The sequence below is a fragment of the Mytilus edulis genome, chromosome 2 (genome assembly GCF_963676685.1).
Source record: "Mytilus edulis chromosome 2, xbMytEdul2.2, whole genome shotgun sequence".
Taxonomy (NCBI): domain Eukaryota; kingdom Metazoa; phylum Mollusca; class Bivalvia; order Mytilida; family Mytilidae; genus Mytilus; species Mytilus edulis.
Window position 1 is genome coordinate 23,780,593 of NC_092345.1, and position 16,371 is coordinate 23,796,963.

General features: G+C 30.3%; 1 protein-coding gene across 1 annotated transcript; it reads right to left on the reverse strand.

The window, feature by feature from the left end:
- Positions 1-2,137: 2,137 nt before the first annotated feature.
- LOC139510521 (uncharacterized) lies at positions 2,138-15,640 on the reverse strand. The gene is made up of 3 exons (XM_071297092.1): positions 15,341-15,640; positions 9,616-9,679; positions 2,138-3,586 (listed from the first exon to the last, which is right to left on the reverse strand). Exons 1-3 carry the CDS (start codon positions 15,638-15,640, stop codon positions 3,327-3,329), a joined length of 624 nt encoding a protein of 207 aa, XP_071153193.1. The 3' UTR covers positions 2,138-3,326.
- Between the last annotated feature and the right edge of the window lie 731 nt (positions 15,641-16,371).

Genomic DNA, 16,371 nt, shown 5'->3' on the forward strand with positions numbered 1-16,371 from the left:
CTTTTCAAATATATCTTATAACCAAAACTCCATACTTTGCACCCATACAACATAATTTGTTTGATAAAAAGAGAATAAACCGACCTTTATAAGAAAGAAGAAACATCCTTTCTTTTTTCTTGAATTCATACATGGTTTTTATTGCTTTATCGGATAAATATTTTTGTCATGATAAGATTTCTTTTAAACAATTCTCAAATATTTACACTGCTTTACTCTCTCAATGTTAATATGGTTTTGAGGAATTCTAAGATTTTTTGGCAATCTTTTATATTGTCGAAGTTTACTTCCCATTTCCAAGTTTGACACTAATCAGGGAAGACATCGAGATATGTCTTCAGATCATGTGCTGTCGGCAAACAACATCGTGTCATCTGCGTAAAATAAACTTAAAAACTTACGACATTTTTCTATTTCTCTTTCCAGATGTTCTGTTATATTTTTACTGACTTAGAATATAATTAGTTGTTTAAAAAAAAGGAAAGATGATAAGTTTCTCTTTATAGTCCAACATTCTCACAAGCAAAGTTTTCTGCATAACAATTATCATATAATATGCGTGATTTAATATCTGCACATATTAAACATAACCATTTCAGCCTTACCATTTATATTATTCAATATCATTTATTAAAACAAACCATATCGCCATATAGTTGAATGTCTTCTCCAAAACTATAGCATGTATAAAGGTATATTTTTTTTATATACTTGCATTATTCAAAATTAGAAATATTTTTGGGATAAGTTAAAGTCACCAATTATTCTTTTTATTTAACATTGCCATAAAAGCGCCAGGTTTGGCTACCTGCAAAACCAGGTTCAACCCACCATTTCTGTCATAAACTGTCCTGTACCAAGTCCACCATTGTTACATTATAGTTCGTTTCTGTGTTTGTTACATTTTAGTGTTGTGTTTCTGTTGTATCGTAGTTCTCCTATTATATTTGATGTGTTTTCCTTAGTTCGAGTTTGTAACCCAGATTTGTTTATTTTTTTCAATAGAATTATGAATTTCGAACAGCGGTATACTACTGTTGCCTTTATGTTTTTAGTACAAATAAGCCAACATTGTAGCATTCAATTAATTAAATAGTACTAGTTATATAGTGTAACATAGTGTGCTAGATAGAGACTTAATACGATAATCGAGACAAAAGCGCGACAATTCATCTTTAGGGATGAGTTTTATCAAAAAATAATGTTTAGTTCAAATTAATATGAGAAACAAAGATTGTTTCACGAGGGAAGTCAAGAAAAGATTTGTTACATTAGAATTCAACACTTAGCTTTCAAAAACATGTAAAGTTTTCTATATGGCATCCTAACAGAATAAACAGTAAAGTGCCATTTTATTCATTTATTTGATGAATCATATATTGAACTATTACCAAACTCTTTTTCTTTTTCCTGTATTTTATTGAATAATCGTTTGATCAAAGTCACATTTGAGTGTGTTTGATATAAATACAGTATACAATTATTCCAACATATCACAATGAAAACAATATTTGAATGGTCCCTGAATTAACCCTGATTCACAAAAAAGTGAGAAGAAATGTATTGTCAGAGAAAGCTGTCCTTGCTATGTATACATAATCTATCATCATTTTCAAATATATTGTAATATAACTTATTATCTCCCTAGCTCGTTAATATAGTTAATCCTAACTAGATTCCGTTCTGAAATGCCAAAGAATCGGCTGCAGAAAAATCATTTAAAGCTCTGAAGTTTATACCGCATAATTACCAACTTAAAAAAATCCTGTAATGGATGGGACAAAGGCAAGATCAGGGAACAAATCAGAACTCAAAACAGAATTGGTTTTCCATTCAGACAATAATTTTGGCAATATTAACAAGCAGTCGTTGCCTGCGATGGCGACACATCCATCGATAAGGGAAAATCCAGGGTTGTGCATACCGCATGAGTTGAACATAAGAAATGATATAATTAATTCAAATTTCGAACTGCTTACTTTTCTTTGACATACATCAGTTTCACAAAAATTGCATATTTGAAAATTGGAATTATAAAGAATAATCTAATGTTTTTAAAGTCGCTCGATATTTAAACATGTTAAAGAGAAAGTAATATTCATGAAGGTTATCTGGGTGTGTCGGTGACGAATAGTATACCAAACTACTGCTGTGCCCTTAATATCTTGTAACGAACGTCGCATTTGTCAATCGCGTCTTAAATTTTCTAAATTTACTGATCGATAAAATCGTGCATGCAATAATATATACAATGGGTATTACCCTATTATATTTATATATATAGAAAACTGTTAAATGTAAAACATAAGATCGTACTAGTAAAGAAATGTAGTAAATATGTTAAAGACAGTTACATAACACTGCGTGTAACTATATATCATAAAATCGGACGAACAATAATTGATTATAGTTTTGATTTTCTTTTGTGTAACAAATAATTATTTGGATTAAGATGTGGTTTTTCTATTTTTTTTAGCAATTTTCAATTTTGTACATGTACAATTTTAAAGACTGCTTCATAAAAAACATATTTCATTGCCTTGTACGGTTATGTGTATGTAATGAACAAGCTTTCGAATCTATGTAACGAATAATTTAAAACTTCTAGGCATTTATCAAAAACAGAAACCTGAACTTTGAAATTAGATATTTATAGAATGTTCGACCAACAATGTATAAAGAAATAGATTTATTTATCTTAATAGTATCTTATGTTTGTCGTCAAATATGCTAAAATTTACGATATTTTGTATTTCTAGAAGTTCTGTATAGCTAATAAGGAATTATACATAGCAAATAACCTGTGCGCGTCTGATTTTTTAAACAATTTTGCTTGTCTGAAATACCGAATAATTTTAGGAGAAATTAATATTCTTTTATAAGTTTGTGTTCGATATCATTTCTAAGAATCTATAGTGCTAAAAAAATTCATAATGAGTTTGAAAATCGCGGTATCCGGAGACAAAAGACAAACCTTAACAGGGGAAAATATACACATAGGTTCATGTCAATTATAAAATAACAAACAAAAAACTAACAAGTTGATTGATTTCCAGTATTTAACTCATTGGCAATAATGTTCTTGCCTATTATGCGACATTACTGACCAATTAATATTTACAATGCAATCATTCGTTAAATACTTCGATGAGTGTGCAATATCATGTATTATGTTATTATGTATTGGACTTCACAACCATTACATTGTTATTCAAATATAGAACGCTACGCGTGAGCAGACATTTCTTGTGAATTGATCATTGTAGAATTCCAAATTTCAATTCTTCCGTTTAAAGAGAGACAACTATAATCCAGGTCAATTCAGATCATGTGCATTTTCGAAAGACTAATTCTGAACTTGTTACATTCTCCACTACACTTAGAAGTATAACAACCTGTTTTGTGATCACTATTACAATATAACTTATAATGATGTGGTTTTTTCCTGTTGGACATATCTTTGTAACATTGCTACCTTTGTTTTCTCCCTCAAAAATGGTTTCAATGGTATAATCTCCTTTAAATGGTAGAAAACACTTTATATACAGAGGAGATCCCTTTTTAGGGAAAACTGTACCGAAAAATGCTGAAAAGAGATAAAAAAATAATTGCTAAAGATAGAAATATGATCGAAAGCGCATTAAAGCAGATCATGCTATTCCTCCATTACATTCACCTGTCACAGAAGAGGAGATATGATAAGAGCGATAATGAATTTCCAACAATATAGTAAAGATACGATTTTATGAATGCTTGGTTAATGAAATCTTCAGTTCATATAAAGATAATTTATTTTGTCATTAAAAAAATTGAAATAACATACGATTAACATGATTAAGCGCACCAAAAATATGTTAACTTATAGCAAATAAGCTTATTTATGTAAACAGCCTCTAAATTCTAAGCAAATGACTACCTGTTAATTTCCTATTCAGTACTAATTCCAATAAACGAAATGGATTTTCGAAACGTTGCGATTTTAAATTTTGAATAGCTTTTATATTCTCCGACTCAGTACCCGAAAGGAGAATAGGATTTACAGTATTTTTTTGGTTTTCACCTTTGTTTTTATTTGAAATAAAATAATGAATCCGTTACAAAATTAAAGTTAACTGTAAAATGCTAAAGTCAAGCTGAAATATTGTAACCAGATAGTCATGAAGGCATAGTTTTGCCTTAAATATTTCGAGATTGCATATCGAAGTTTTACTTTACTTCGTGTCAAAATTGTTCTGATGAAAGTCTGCTATTTAGTATTAGATTCTTATATATTGAAGCCTTTAAAAAATATATGTTACACAATTGATTTTACGAAGACTTCCGTTTACATGCAAAGCAAAGAACCAATAGCGTGAAGGTGTAAGAAATATAACCAGTTCCATTCACTGCTGCATTCGCATCACTACATTGTTTCAGTATCCATGAACAGTAGAAGATGCTACATGGGAAATAATTTTTCAAGGGCATACATAACTACTTTAAAACTAACTATCGGTGCTACATTTTGCTGACATTTGTCTTTAACACTAATCCACTTTACTCTTATAAGGATGTTCGCTCGTTAATGTATCTTTTTAATTATTTACATGGCTCAAAATATTATATACGGATTGAGTCGGCACTGTTTGTAAATTGTCGGATTCATTGTTAACGTCAATCTTTGGCATACATTTTATTCTAAAATGGTTCGTTTCTTCGCGGCTGTCATTCGGTATATTGAGAAAAAAAAAGAATTTATAAAGGTGAACAAGCATTGCGATTGGATTCTGAAAGATCTGGTAACGAATTGTGAAAGCAATTAAACACAATTCTACTGTAAAATATGTGAACATATTAGTTGTATTTTCAACAGCTGAACGAATAACAAGAAAAAGAAACATGTCTGTCAAAATGGTTCAATTTCCTAAATAATACAGTGCACTATTAGGTAGAGAAAAAATGCAGTACTTTTTAGTAAAATTGAGAATGAAAATGGGGAAAACAAAAAAGGCGACACATTACCTTGTGCGAATTATTAAAGAAACATCACTCTTTGAATCTACAATGGTCACATTACAATGAATCATGAAACATATTTGAAACTAGATCATGTGCTTGTCAGAATGTACATTAAAGTATTAGGTATTTCTTAAGTTTCATGTTAGGAGCATAATGCCCAAGAAAAGTTTTGGCGACGTCTATGGATGGGGTTATGTGGTACCGGTGCTATAAAAATTTGGGCATTTAAGAATATAATTAGGAATTGTGTTCCAATCCTACGTTTATCACATATATTTATATGTTTAGGTTGTCACATTACTTTCATAAAATTTGTAACATATGGATCTGTATGGGGTAGTAAATTTCCTATGGGGTTCATTTCTACTGGTAATGGTGACGTCATCTATTTATGATTTTTAATAACTATTTTTCTATAAAACGCGGCAGTAAATAAAGGCAACAGTAGTATACCGATGTTCAAACTCATAAATCCATGGACAAAGTCTCGCATGCTATAAATTTGTTTTACGGTTTACTACTGCCTCACCCCAAAAGATTTTACTACCCCCCCCCCCTTTTGGATCAGAACTAATATGTTAACGTCTATTTCATAACAATTTTGAGATTTATTTGAAACAATAATATAGAGCAGCATATTTCAGATAATAGAAATTGAGTCATTCATACAATGAAAAAAATCATAGATGTCTATAATTTATAGTCAAAGAAATGTTGAACAGAGATCTGCTTTTTGTAGTATTGTAAAAACGGTGTTATTCTAAACTCTAATTTCCTATGATACGGATCATAATGTTGAACCGTTTTGACGGATAGTTATATTCTTTTTCATAATTTAATGAATTATATTATCTATTTGATCTTTCGTGTGTCTTTTCGACAGGTTTTCCTTCGTGGAACCATTATGACAACAGTTCTGGTCGATTTTTGCATGAACCCCCTGAGGGGTTCATGCTTATATATTGGTGAGTTTTGGATGTGTCTATGGGCCACTCGATATCTCTCGGCCGGAAGTCGGAATTAAATTCTCGGAACGTCTCGAATGTTGTCGATTATTTATACAGGTATTAATCAATGCTTTGGCTACGCTAATCTGACTTAGATTGAATATATAAACTTATTTGCCTTTTCACAAAACATATAATAATAAGCGGTGTGAAAGTTTCTATAAAACAACAACGCTATTATATTGTTTTGAAGCGATCTCTGAATATTCTGTGTGTATCTAGGTCAATTATAACACGGCATTGTTCAGTGGCAGGATAACATACGTGAAGAATTAACCACGTAATATAGTGTATTAATAATTTTATCAATGACTTTGAAGATAACATTTTGGTTTAAATATTTTTAATTATTTAAATTGGAAAACAGAAAGATAATATGATTTTAAAAATTAAATTAGTTACAAAGCTGTTAAAGATATATATTGAAACTATAAACTGTATTTATGTTTTTATAGAAACTAACAATAATTGAAGTCAGAATATTTGCAATTATGAGAGGGGCGTAACGAGGGTATCTGCACGGAAGAACGCTAAATAAAATTGTTATTCACGATGAACGAATAAATAAAAATGTCTTGCACATTAATTGATCTCTTTTTCGATTTTACGAAAATGATGAATAACGGACCTTTTTCACGGTTGCATGTGAAATAAAAATGGCAAAACACGTTACGCGTAAATAACCCTTTAATTACCACACTCTTAAGAATTTGAAAGTATTTTCAATATTCATTTGTAATTGAAATAAATATTTAATACCTATAAGACTTATAAATTCTTGCATTTAAAAAAAATGTTGATCAACAATAATTATTTTTCTACGTTATATTTAATTCATACAGTTTTAGTAAGGTTTTAAAAGTAATTGTTATGTAATATATCCATAAAAAAGAAAGAAAGACTTGACGACAATTTAGATGAAATGATAGAGGAATTATTAAAAACTTGAATTTTGTTTTTGTTTATTGATGGTAGTTATTAGAAATTTCGAAAAAGAATTTTGAATATGAATTTATTTTTATTTAATTTCAATTATTTTTTATTTTTATTTTTAAATAACAGTTAAAGTCTAATCTTTAAATATTTGCATCTTTGAAATATGTTGCAATTATAAGAATAGTTTGCATTGTTTTTCTTCATAACAAACCGTTTAAGTGTAAAGTAAAAATCCATATGGAATCGAACTTTATTTAATTGAAAGAAAGATCGTAGAGAGCCGACCGGTCTTTTTTGAGTGCAAGTGTGAATATGAAAGCAAGATGTGTCAATATTGTATATTAATAAATAACCCTTTGAAGACATCGTCTTTGTTTATTGTATTGAAATAAAATTAGTGGATAATTATGGACGTGTACATCCCAGATACTTTGGTCACTTCTATAACATAAAATAAGGTTCCAAAAGGGAAATATTTATCGATGTGTTAATTCATCATTTTTTTTATTAAAACATTTTTATATCATAAACTCATATTTAAATTTCGTATTTGTGATGTTCTTTTGTCAGTTTTATATATTATATATATATATATATATATATTTGTATCATAATACGTTTATAAAACACGTGTAAATTATTATACCGATCTTTGCCAATAACTTTACTATATCTAATATCTGTTATATTTCGGAATACAATTTATCTTAACTAATTGGAGATAATGCAAATGAAAAAGAATATTTGTATTTCAAAATTTATATCATAAATTATCAAACATATCCCTGTCACATTCAGTAAGTATCTGCCTGTAATTCAATGGTTGTTGCTGTGTTGCATGATTGATTTTTCGTTTCTTTTTGGGTACATTAATCAGGTCGTTCCTTTTTTCGTTTGTATTGTGTACATTTCTTATTTCAAGGCCTATTGTAGCTGACTGTGGTAGGGGCTATGGTTTTTTTTATGAAGGCTGTTTGAAAATTTATAGCTGTTAATTTTTGTGTTATAAGGTCTCTTGTGAAAGAATCTCATTGAAAATCACACCAAACGTCTTTTCTATATTTATTTGGTTTACTTTTTTCTTGAGGGTATATCACAGAACAATTCTTATATAGTAGATATTATAAGTCATATATCAAGGTATTTTGACCAATAACCTAAACCATATTAAAATCTGAGGTCCAGAACTTTAACATTTATTTATCTTATATTTCCTCATTGATTACATTACAAATAAAGTGTGTATGATTGTCACAGACAGCCTCAAATAATTATGCAGGATAATTAAAAACTTCCAGGAAACAAATTAAATCGATATCAATTTTTAAAAGTCAAAATAATTTAACCACAAAAAAAGCAACCTGAGGATTAGACGTATGTTGCAGAGTCAATAAAATTTCCCTTAGTCACTTAGAGTTTGCAGAAATTGGGAATTGCAATAGATCAGCAATGTGTACATGAAACATAAAGTAAAAATTAAGTAAATTCATTCACATGTGCAATAATCTACCCACTATTACATATTTTCAATAATGATGTGACAACAAAACTCATTAATATTGATCAATATCTCATTCACAGTAAATTTGTTCAAATCAAAAGCAAATAAAATCAACTAATGTTGTTGACCGCAGTCTGCAGTTGTGGGTTCATGTATTGCTTTTCTTTTTTTAAAGAAAGCAACTTGTTTTCTGTTTCATTTCCAAGGCACACAATTCTAATAAGATAATTGATCGAAGCTGATTTTCAAACTTACCTGGGATACTAAGGATAACCATGATTGTATGTTAATAAATACGTTACAATCATAAATTCTTAGCACATCCATCAGCACAAGTCTGAAGGCGGATAACCCCAATAGAAACTTACCATCATGAATTGAAGGTCCCTCCCAACCTCCCCTTCATCCCCTGATTTTTTTCTTAGGGCTTTTTGTGTACTTTAGGAAATTAATTGGATGATATAAAGACTCGGACTTCTCTTGAACTGAATTTTAATGTGCGTATTGTTATTCTTTTACTTTTCTACATTGGCTAGAGGTATAGGGGGAGGGTTGAGATCTCATAAACATGTTTAACCCCGCCGCAATTTTGCGCCTGTCCCAAGTCAGGAGCCTCTGGCCTTTGTTAGTCTTGTATGATTTTAAATTTTAGTTTCTTGTGTATAATTCGGAGTTTAGTATGACGTCCATTATCACTGTACTATTATGCATATTTTAGGAGCCAGCTGAAGGACACCTACGGGTGCGGGAATTCTCGCTACATTGAAGACCCATTGGTTGCCTTCGGCTGTTGTTTGCTCTATGGTCGGGTGGTTGTCGCTTTGACATATTCACCATTTCCTTTCTCAATTTTATTATACGGGCACAGGTCATCCCTCTTCTCATTGGATGATATTTTTATTTGGGGTTTTTCGCCTGTCAGACTTGCGTAAATTGATGTCCTCAGAATTTTAAGATGGTAAGTATTTCTTTAATAAAATCTCATTTTATTTTCAAAATGTACAATTTTATCAAAATAAAAGCGATATCAGAATCAACAAATAATTTTAAAAAAAATGTAGAAACCATTTTCCAAACTACAATCAGAGAAAAATCCAAACTATTTATTATCTTGATTTTTTTCATATAAACTTTCTCAGAAATAATGTATCATTAATGTATGCTAGTACTTACGATCATTCTCATGACCACTGAAAAGTTCTCCATGGTTTAATTCGTTTAGCTTGCAATTATCATTCTGCAAAACAAAATATTAATAGAATGCAAAAAAGTGACAAAGACTTAGCGTTCATTGTTTGAAATGCTCATATTCGAGATTTAATTTAAGTTTGTATATATTTTTACAATATTGATATATTGAAAATAAAGTTGTAATTAAAAAGGAAATATTGTAGTTGTCAATGTAAAATGCATTAATTTTTTTACAATAAAGGATTACGATTTCATTTCATAGTTGATACTTTTCACTTCTAAATTTAAATAAATCAACTTGTTATCTATCGGTTTCAAGTTTAAGCTTGAAAAGTCAGAAATGTAACTTTTGAAATACAAAGTCAAGTTGAAACTGAGAAATCCCAGTGGCAATATAGAGTTCTTATAGTCTACTACATAAAAGAAAGTTACCATTCACTGATTTAAAGAAAGATCGCGGCAAATTCTTTATAATTTCATTAGACTATAATTATGTTTCCATCAAAATAGTTTATTATAAGTCATTTTCTTTTCTTTTTTCAAAGGCAAACGTCATTTCTTATTAATTTGTCATAACGACCAATTAATTTCACTGGCGACATCAATTAATAGATTTAAAGTCTTGTTATTAGGTTCAGCTATCATGGTGGGCTGTACCATATGTTTTTTTTTTTTAATATAAAGTTTTTTTGTTTTATATTTTATTCCAATTGTTTTCAACCTCCTCCTTGGATCCATATTAAAAAAAGGCTCGTTATGTAAGAATTCAAGGTTCAGTAACCACTAATTCATGAGATTATGGTATACTTAAACTTCCTAAAAACTAAACAAAAAAAATATACAGCTCACCTTGAAACTGAATTTAAGTACTTCTCGATTTATTTCACTTGACTGGGCGGAGTTTAACCAGTTCGCTCATAATAAACCAGTCCATCTATAGATAGGTGTTTTAGGACAAACTCATCGATGACGTGTCCAGTCATTGTTTTGTAAATTTCTTTGATGACATTGATAGGTGATTAGAAATCAGTAATAATTATAACGGCAATCATCCTTATCACAAACATCTTCAAATAGACTGTCCTATGCAAAATAAAATGTAAGCTCCGCCCGATCAGTTGAAATAACATTGGTAATACAAGAATCAAGTTCTATTGAATAAAAGCAATAATAGTATACGGCTGTTCAATAGTCATAAATCGATTTAACTAAAACAAATCTGGGTCACAAACCAAACCCGAGAAAAAAACATCAACTATAGGATGAGCACAATGGAACACATAAACCGGCACTAAATTACTACAAAAACAAATGCCAACAATTGTATATAAAGAAACGAAATATATGATAAAAAAATGCAATATTTTTGACTTAGTACAGGACATTTTAAGAATGGTTTAATTGATTGCCAAACTTCCTACTTATATGCAATGTTGAAAATACCGTACTAAGATGACATTATTACGTGACAGAAATATAGTACAAAGAAATGCAAAAACACTCAGGATAGAGAAATACACAAATAAACAACATACTATTATGTTTCAACATCTAAACCTCAGAATAACAACGCACACTTAACTTTAATTTACGACAGTACACATGTACATCAATATAGAATTATGATCTTTGAATGTATCAACGCCATTAAAATTGACGTCACAGGAACATTTCTAAAAATTGAATATACAATTGTGATTAAGTTTGTAATGGTGTAGATTGATGTGTTATAACCATTACAAGAATATCAAGATAGAATTGTGTGTGTAAAGCTTTAAATATTTTACTTTTTCTTCTTTTTGAGCTATAATAGTTTGTTAAAAAAAGTAGAAGAGGTGAAAATCTATAGATTCCACGTTATAATAATCTGAAAACTATCATTGATATTTAAGGAAATTCAGTTTTGTCGAAAACGTTCCCTTTTATTGTTATGGGATTAAAAAAAATATTTTTATTGCTTTTGAAACTTTTTTTTTTGCTCAGATAGAACTAATTATTGGTTACCGATTTTGTTTTTGTTTCATAAATCAATCATTGCATGTCGTCTTACAATATGAAAAACAAGATTCTCTCTAAATGATGCTGTCACGACATTATGCTGATATTTCCTTTACTTTGCGAATTTTCTCCGACTGTAAAAGATTTAATAGAGACATAACTGGATCAATCTCAGGGATCAATTCAACCATCTATCCGTGTACAAAACGTATGACATATTTTTTAAAGTTAATTGGTTTTTTTTTTTAATTCAATATCATTTTAACTCCGATTCACAGTCACATATCTCTGAACTTTTTTAACAAGTTTGATATACAAAAATAATCAAACATTTTATCTGTTTTATTTTTATCTTTGAAAAAAAACCACTCATATTAATTACCGGAATATAAGAACTATGCATTATCACTGTCTAATCTTTAACCTACAGCAGAGACTCATACGTTTGCATGTATTTATCTGTGGAATAGTTTTGTTGAAAAAAAAGGTCATAGTATATGTAGTAAGCAGTCACGTTTTATTTAGTATTTAAACTAAAACCCCAAATTAAGTAAATACACAACACAAGAGATAATTTAAGTGCCTCTGTAAAGTCTTTTAAAATGAAAACAATTGTTACGTAGGGAATGATATTCGGTTTGATTCGTAATAAAACATAGCAAAAAACATTTGGAAATAACCATACTTATTAATAGTACATGTACTGTTATTAATAAACATATAAAAACCAATATTACTATTTCAGTTTAAACATGAATAAATACAATGAAATAGGTCAAGTAAGATTAGATTCATTTTAATAACACAATTTCGTAATATTGTTCCTTTAAGATTTAAAAAAAAACCTAGCATCTTTTCAAATCATAATTAGAGATATAGATTTCAAATGATCATGATTCTAAATAAGAAAATGTATATCTTAATATGACATTCTAGAATTTTATGCATATGTAAAAAATGTTTTGATTTACAATTTTTCAACCGATAGTTTTAAAAATTATTTACATATTCATTTCAGCTGTCGTAGAAATTCAAGAACATTCTAAGTATTGTGTATGCAAGTTGCTAATTAATCTGTCTGATCAATAAACCCTGGATTTGCTATAGATAAGTAAATCTCTAAAATATTTCTCATTAAAAAAATCATAACGAGGAAGGGAAACTTTACCGGAGGAACATAACTCAGGTTATCGATGGCATAGATATATCGTAACGATTACACAGATATCCATCAATATTACACACATATCTTTTAACGATTACACAGGTACTTATAACACAGATCGTAACGATCCAAATATATATGAATGGTTGTTAGTGACTGGCTATACCAAATATCTAAACAAACTACAAAATCGTATAACTATATCAAAACTATAAACAAAGAAAAATGATATCTCGTGTTATAACGATTACACAGATTATACTCCTATAAGGGAATGGTCATTATTTATCAGCTGAGGGGGTCGGTGTAAATTTTTGATATAAAATTTTATGTTGGGAACCCCCCATTATTTTATAAAACCACATAATGACCCCCCCTAAGAACATAATTTCAAAAGTGTGACCCCCTCCCCCCCCAAAAAAAAGAATTCCCAGTTGTGTTGAGGAGATGATGACCAGCTACATAGTAACCGGCTTTGAGAAGCTCTGAGCATAACAAACAGCTTTTCTTCTTGTTTTTTTTTCAAAAAGGAATATCTGACACGTGCATGTAGAAAAATAGAAAAAAATATACAGAAAATTGAATGTTCCAATTTATCAATTTATTTTACTGCAACCTATAATTTTACAAATTTTATCAGTATACTGGTCAGTGGCGGATCCAGAAATTTTCATAAGTGGGGGCCCACTGACTGACCTAAGAGGGGGCCCGCTCCAGTCACGTTTCAGTGATTCCCTATATAAGCAACCAAATGTTTTCCCAAAAAGGGGGGGCCCGGGCCCCCTGGGCCCCCCTCTAAATCCGCCTCTGCTGGTAGATAAACTTTCAATACTGACTGTTATTTTAATCCCAATCACAGGCCCTTGTATCTTATATTTTTTAACCTTTGAACATTAAAATATCTAGTTATGAATGGGGGGATGTTCAGGATTCCAATGTACAAATGATTTAGGAAGTGCAAATAAAATAACACCGATTAAATGGTTCTTGTCCTTTCTTGATTAAATGTGTAAATGATTTATTTGAGAGAAAGAAATATACAACCAAGCCAAGAACCTCTGGCCTTTTTTTGTTTTGTACAGATGTATGTTTTAAGATTTTAGTGTGTTATCAATTTTCTCTGAACAAGTTCACATTTTTTTAGGGGCCCCAGCTGAATATATTTGTTCTTTTTCCAAATCATATAGTGTATTGTTTAGTGTGTGTGAATAACATTGTGCCCATCAAGTATTTTTTCTTTATTAAGGTCTGAAATCAGGATAGGAAAGAATATCGGAGAATGGATAAAATTTACAGAAAAATGGACCAAAATTTTTTTTTTAAAAAGAACAGAGAACACTGGGGTTCAAATATGAATAAAAGGAGAAAAGGGCAAAAAATACTAACGAATAGAAAAATATTACCTTAAAAATTAAAGAATACAGAAGGGATATACCTATAATATCGAGATCATTTTTTATTCTTATTCGATATCTTTGTAATAATTTCATAAAATAGGTATACCAATTACCATGTGACGGACATATAACTAACATGCATCCTTGCTTTCATCAAAATAATTATATATAAACACCCATTTCATCTCAAGAATCACATCAAAATGATTTAAACACTATCATGACTATAGAAAGTTAATTATGCATGTCCAGAAACCTTTCCAGCTCACTGTTTCCTGTGGTCAAAACTAGGGAGGTACGTTTCATAGAGTTGTTAATTGATTGATTGTAAATTTACACAACTGTGATAAGGAGTGATCAGATTCACTGCCATTGAGAAATTAGGCATATCCTGCTGCATGGTATTTTACAGTTTACACTATCAAAGATTTAATAAACAGACATTATTTCACAGATTGCACACTCACTTCAATTTTGCCAACAATTTATATACAAGTCAGACATAAAAACCTTTATTGTGTGACCCCCCCTAGTTAAAATAATTTTTTATGGTACCCCCCCCCCCAGTGGTATGATATTTTTGGCAATGACCCCCCCTAAAATGCACCGACCCCCTCAGCTGATAAATAATGACTGTTCCCTTAAAATAACACGGATTTTCTCTGAACGATCTAAATATATTTGAACGGCTATGAGTTACTGGCGATGCCAAATCTCTAAACAAACTATAAAGCAGTTTATATTACAAGATTCGAATGGTCAAACATGTTTTGTCAAATTTTTTTGCTAACGCCAGTGTCTTTGGTTACAAGGAAAACTTTATTGGTTTGATTCATGAAATTTTGCAATTATATTCAAAACAACTTTTAACTTAAATTAAATTTCTTTTAGAATTAAACAAAGACAAATGTATAGAATTGAGAAAAATCTTTATAGAACTCTAAAATTGAGAAAAGAATTGGGGAATGTGTCAAAGCGACAACAATCCGACCATAGAGCAGACAACAGCCGAAGCCCACCAATGGGTCTTTATTTTAGCGAGAAACTCCCGCACAGGCGTCCTTCATCTGGCCCCTTAAAAAATATGTATGCATTATTATTAGAAAATCATATTTTTGAGTATATCGATTAAGAAAGTGTAGCTTACCTTAGGATCCAACTCGATAGTCAAATACAAAATTCCGACTATCAACGATAAAAATATAACGGCTAGTATTGCTCCTGCTAAAAGTATATATTTTCTTTCTATTTCGCATACTGATTTACTTGGTCTATTTGAATCGATTTTAGCTGGTTTTGCTGGTGCCTTTTTATCATCCAATTCAAATGTATCTCTCATCTCAGCTACTGTTAGCTTCCGATTCTCATCATTTTCTTCATTAGTTTCATGTTCATCATCGTTAGCTTCAATAGTATGACATCCACAATGATTAGCATTATTTCCCATATCTCATTCGTAAATATAGCTCAACATGCAGACTTCTTATACGTTCAGGTATTTCACATCCAATTTTTTTATGGAAATATTCTTTATAAAGCACAAAGGTGTCAGTATTCACCTCAAAAACTAACAAAACCTTTGAATAGACTTATTAAGAAGGGATATAGTTACGATACTGTTGTCAGGTCATTAAAGATTGCATATTTTGGCGTTAATATTGATTCACTTATAGGATCTTTGCATCGGAACTAAACACATTTATTCAAAAACCAGCTGTTGGCATGACACGGGTTATGTTCTTCTCATATATGTTATGATGGTATGATACTAAACCCCTAACGGGAAGGATTGTGCCTGATGTTCATATGATGAAATCATAATCTTTCAGTCAGTTTAATTGAAGTCTGGAGCTGGCATGTCAGTTAACTGCTAGTAGTCTGTTGTTATTTATGTATTATTGTCATTTTGTTTATTTTCTTTGGTAACATCTTCTGACATCAGACTCGGACTTCTCTTGAACTGAATTTTAATGTGCGTATTGTTTTGTGTTTACTTTTCTACATTGGCTAGAGGTATAGGGGGAGGGTTGAGATCTCACAAACATGTTTAACCCCGCCGCATTTTTGCGCCTGTCCCAAGTCAGGAGCCTCTGGCCTTTGTTAGTCTTGTATTATTTTAATTTTAGTTTCTTGTGTACAATTTGGAAATTAGTATGGCGTTCATTATAACTGAACTAG

Coding starts and splice junctions, on each gene's coding strand:
- LOC139510521 (XM_071297092.1), bottom strand. CDS start 15,640: ATGGGAAATAATGCTAATCATTGTGGATGTCATACTATTGAAGCTAAC. Junction 9,680..15,340: donor CTATCGAGTTGGATCCTAAG/GTAAGCTACACT, acceptor TTTGTTTTGCAG/AATGATAATTGCAAGCTAAA. Junction 3,587..9,615: donor CAGTGGTCATGAGAATGATC/GTAAGTACTAGC, acceptor ATCTCTTTTCAG/CATTTTTCGGTACAGTTTTC.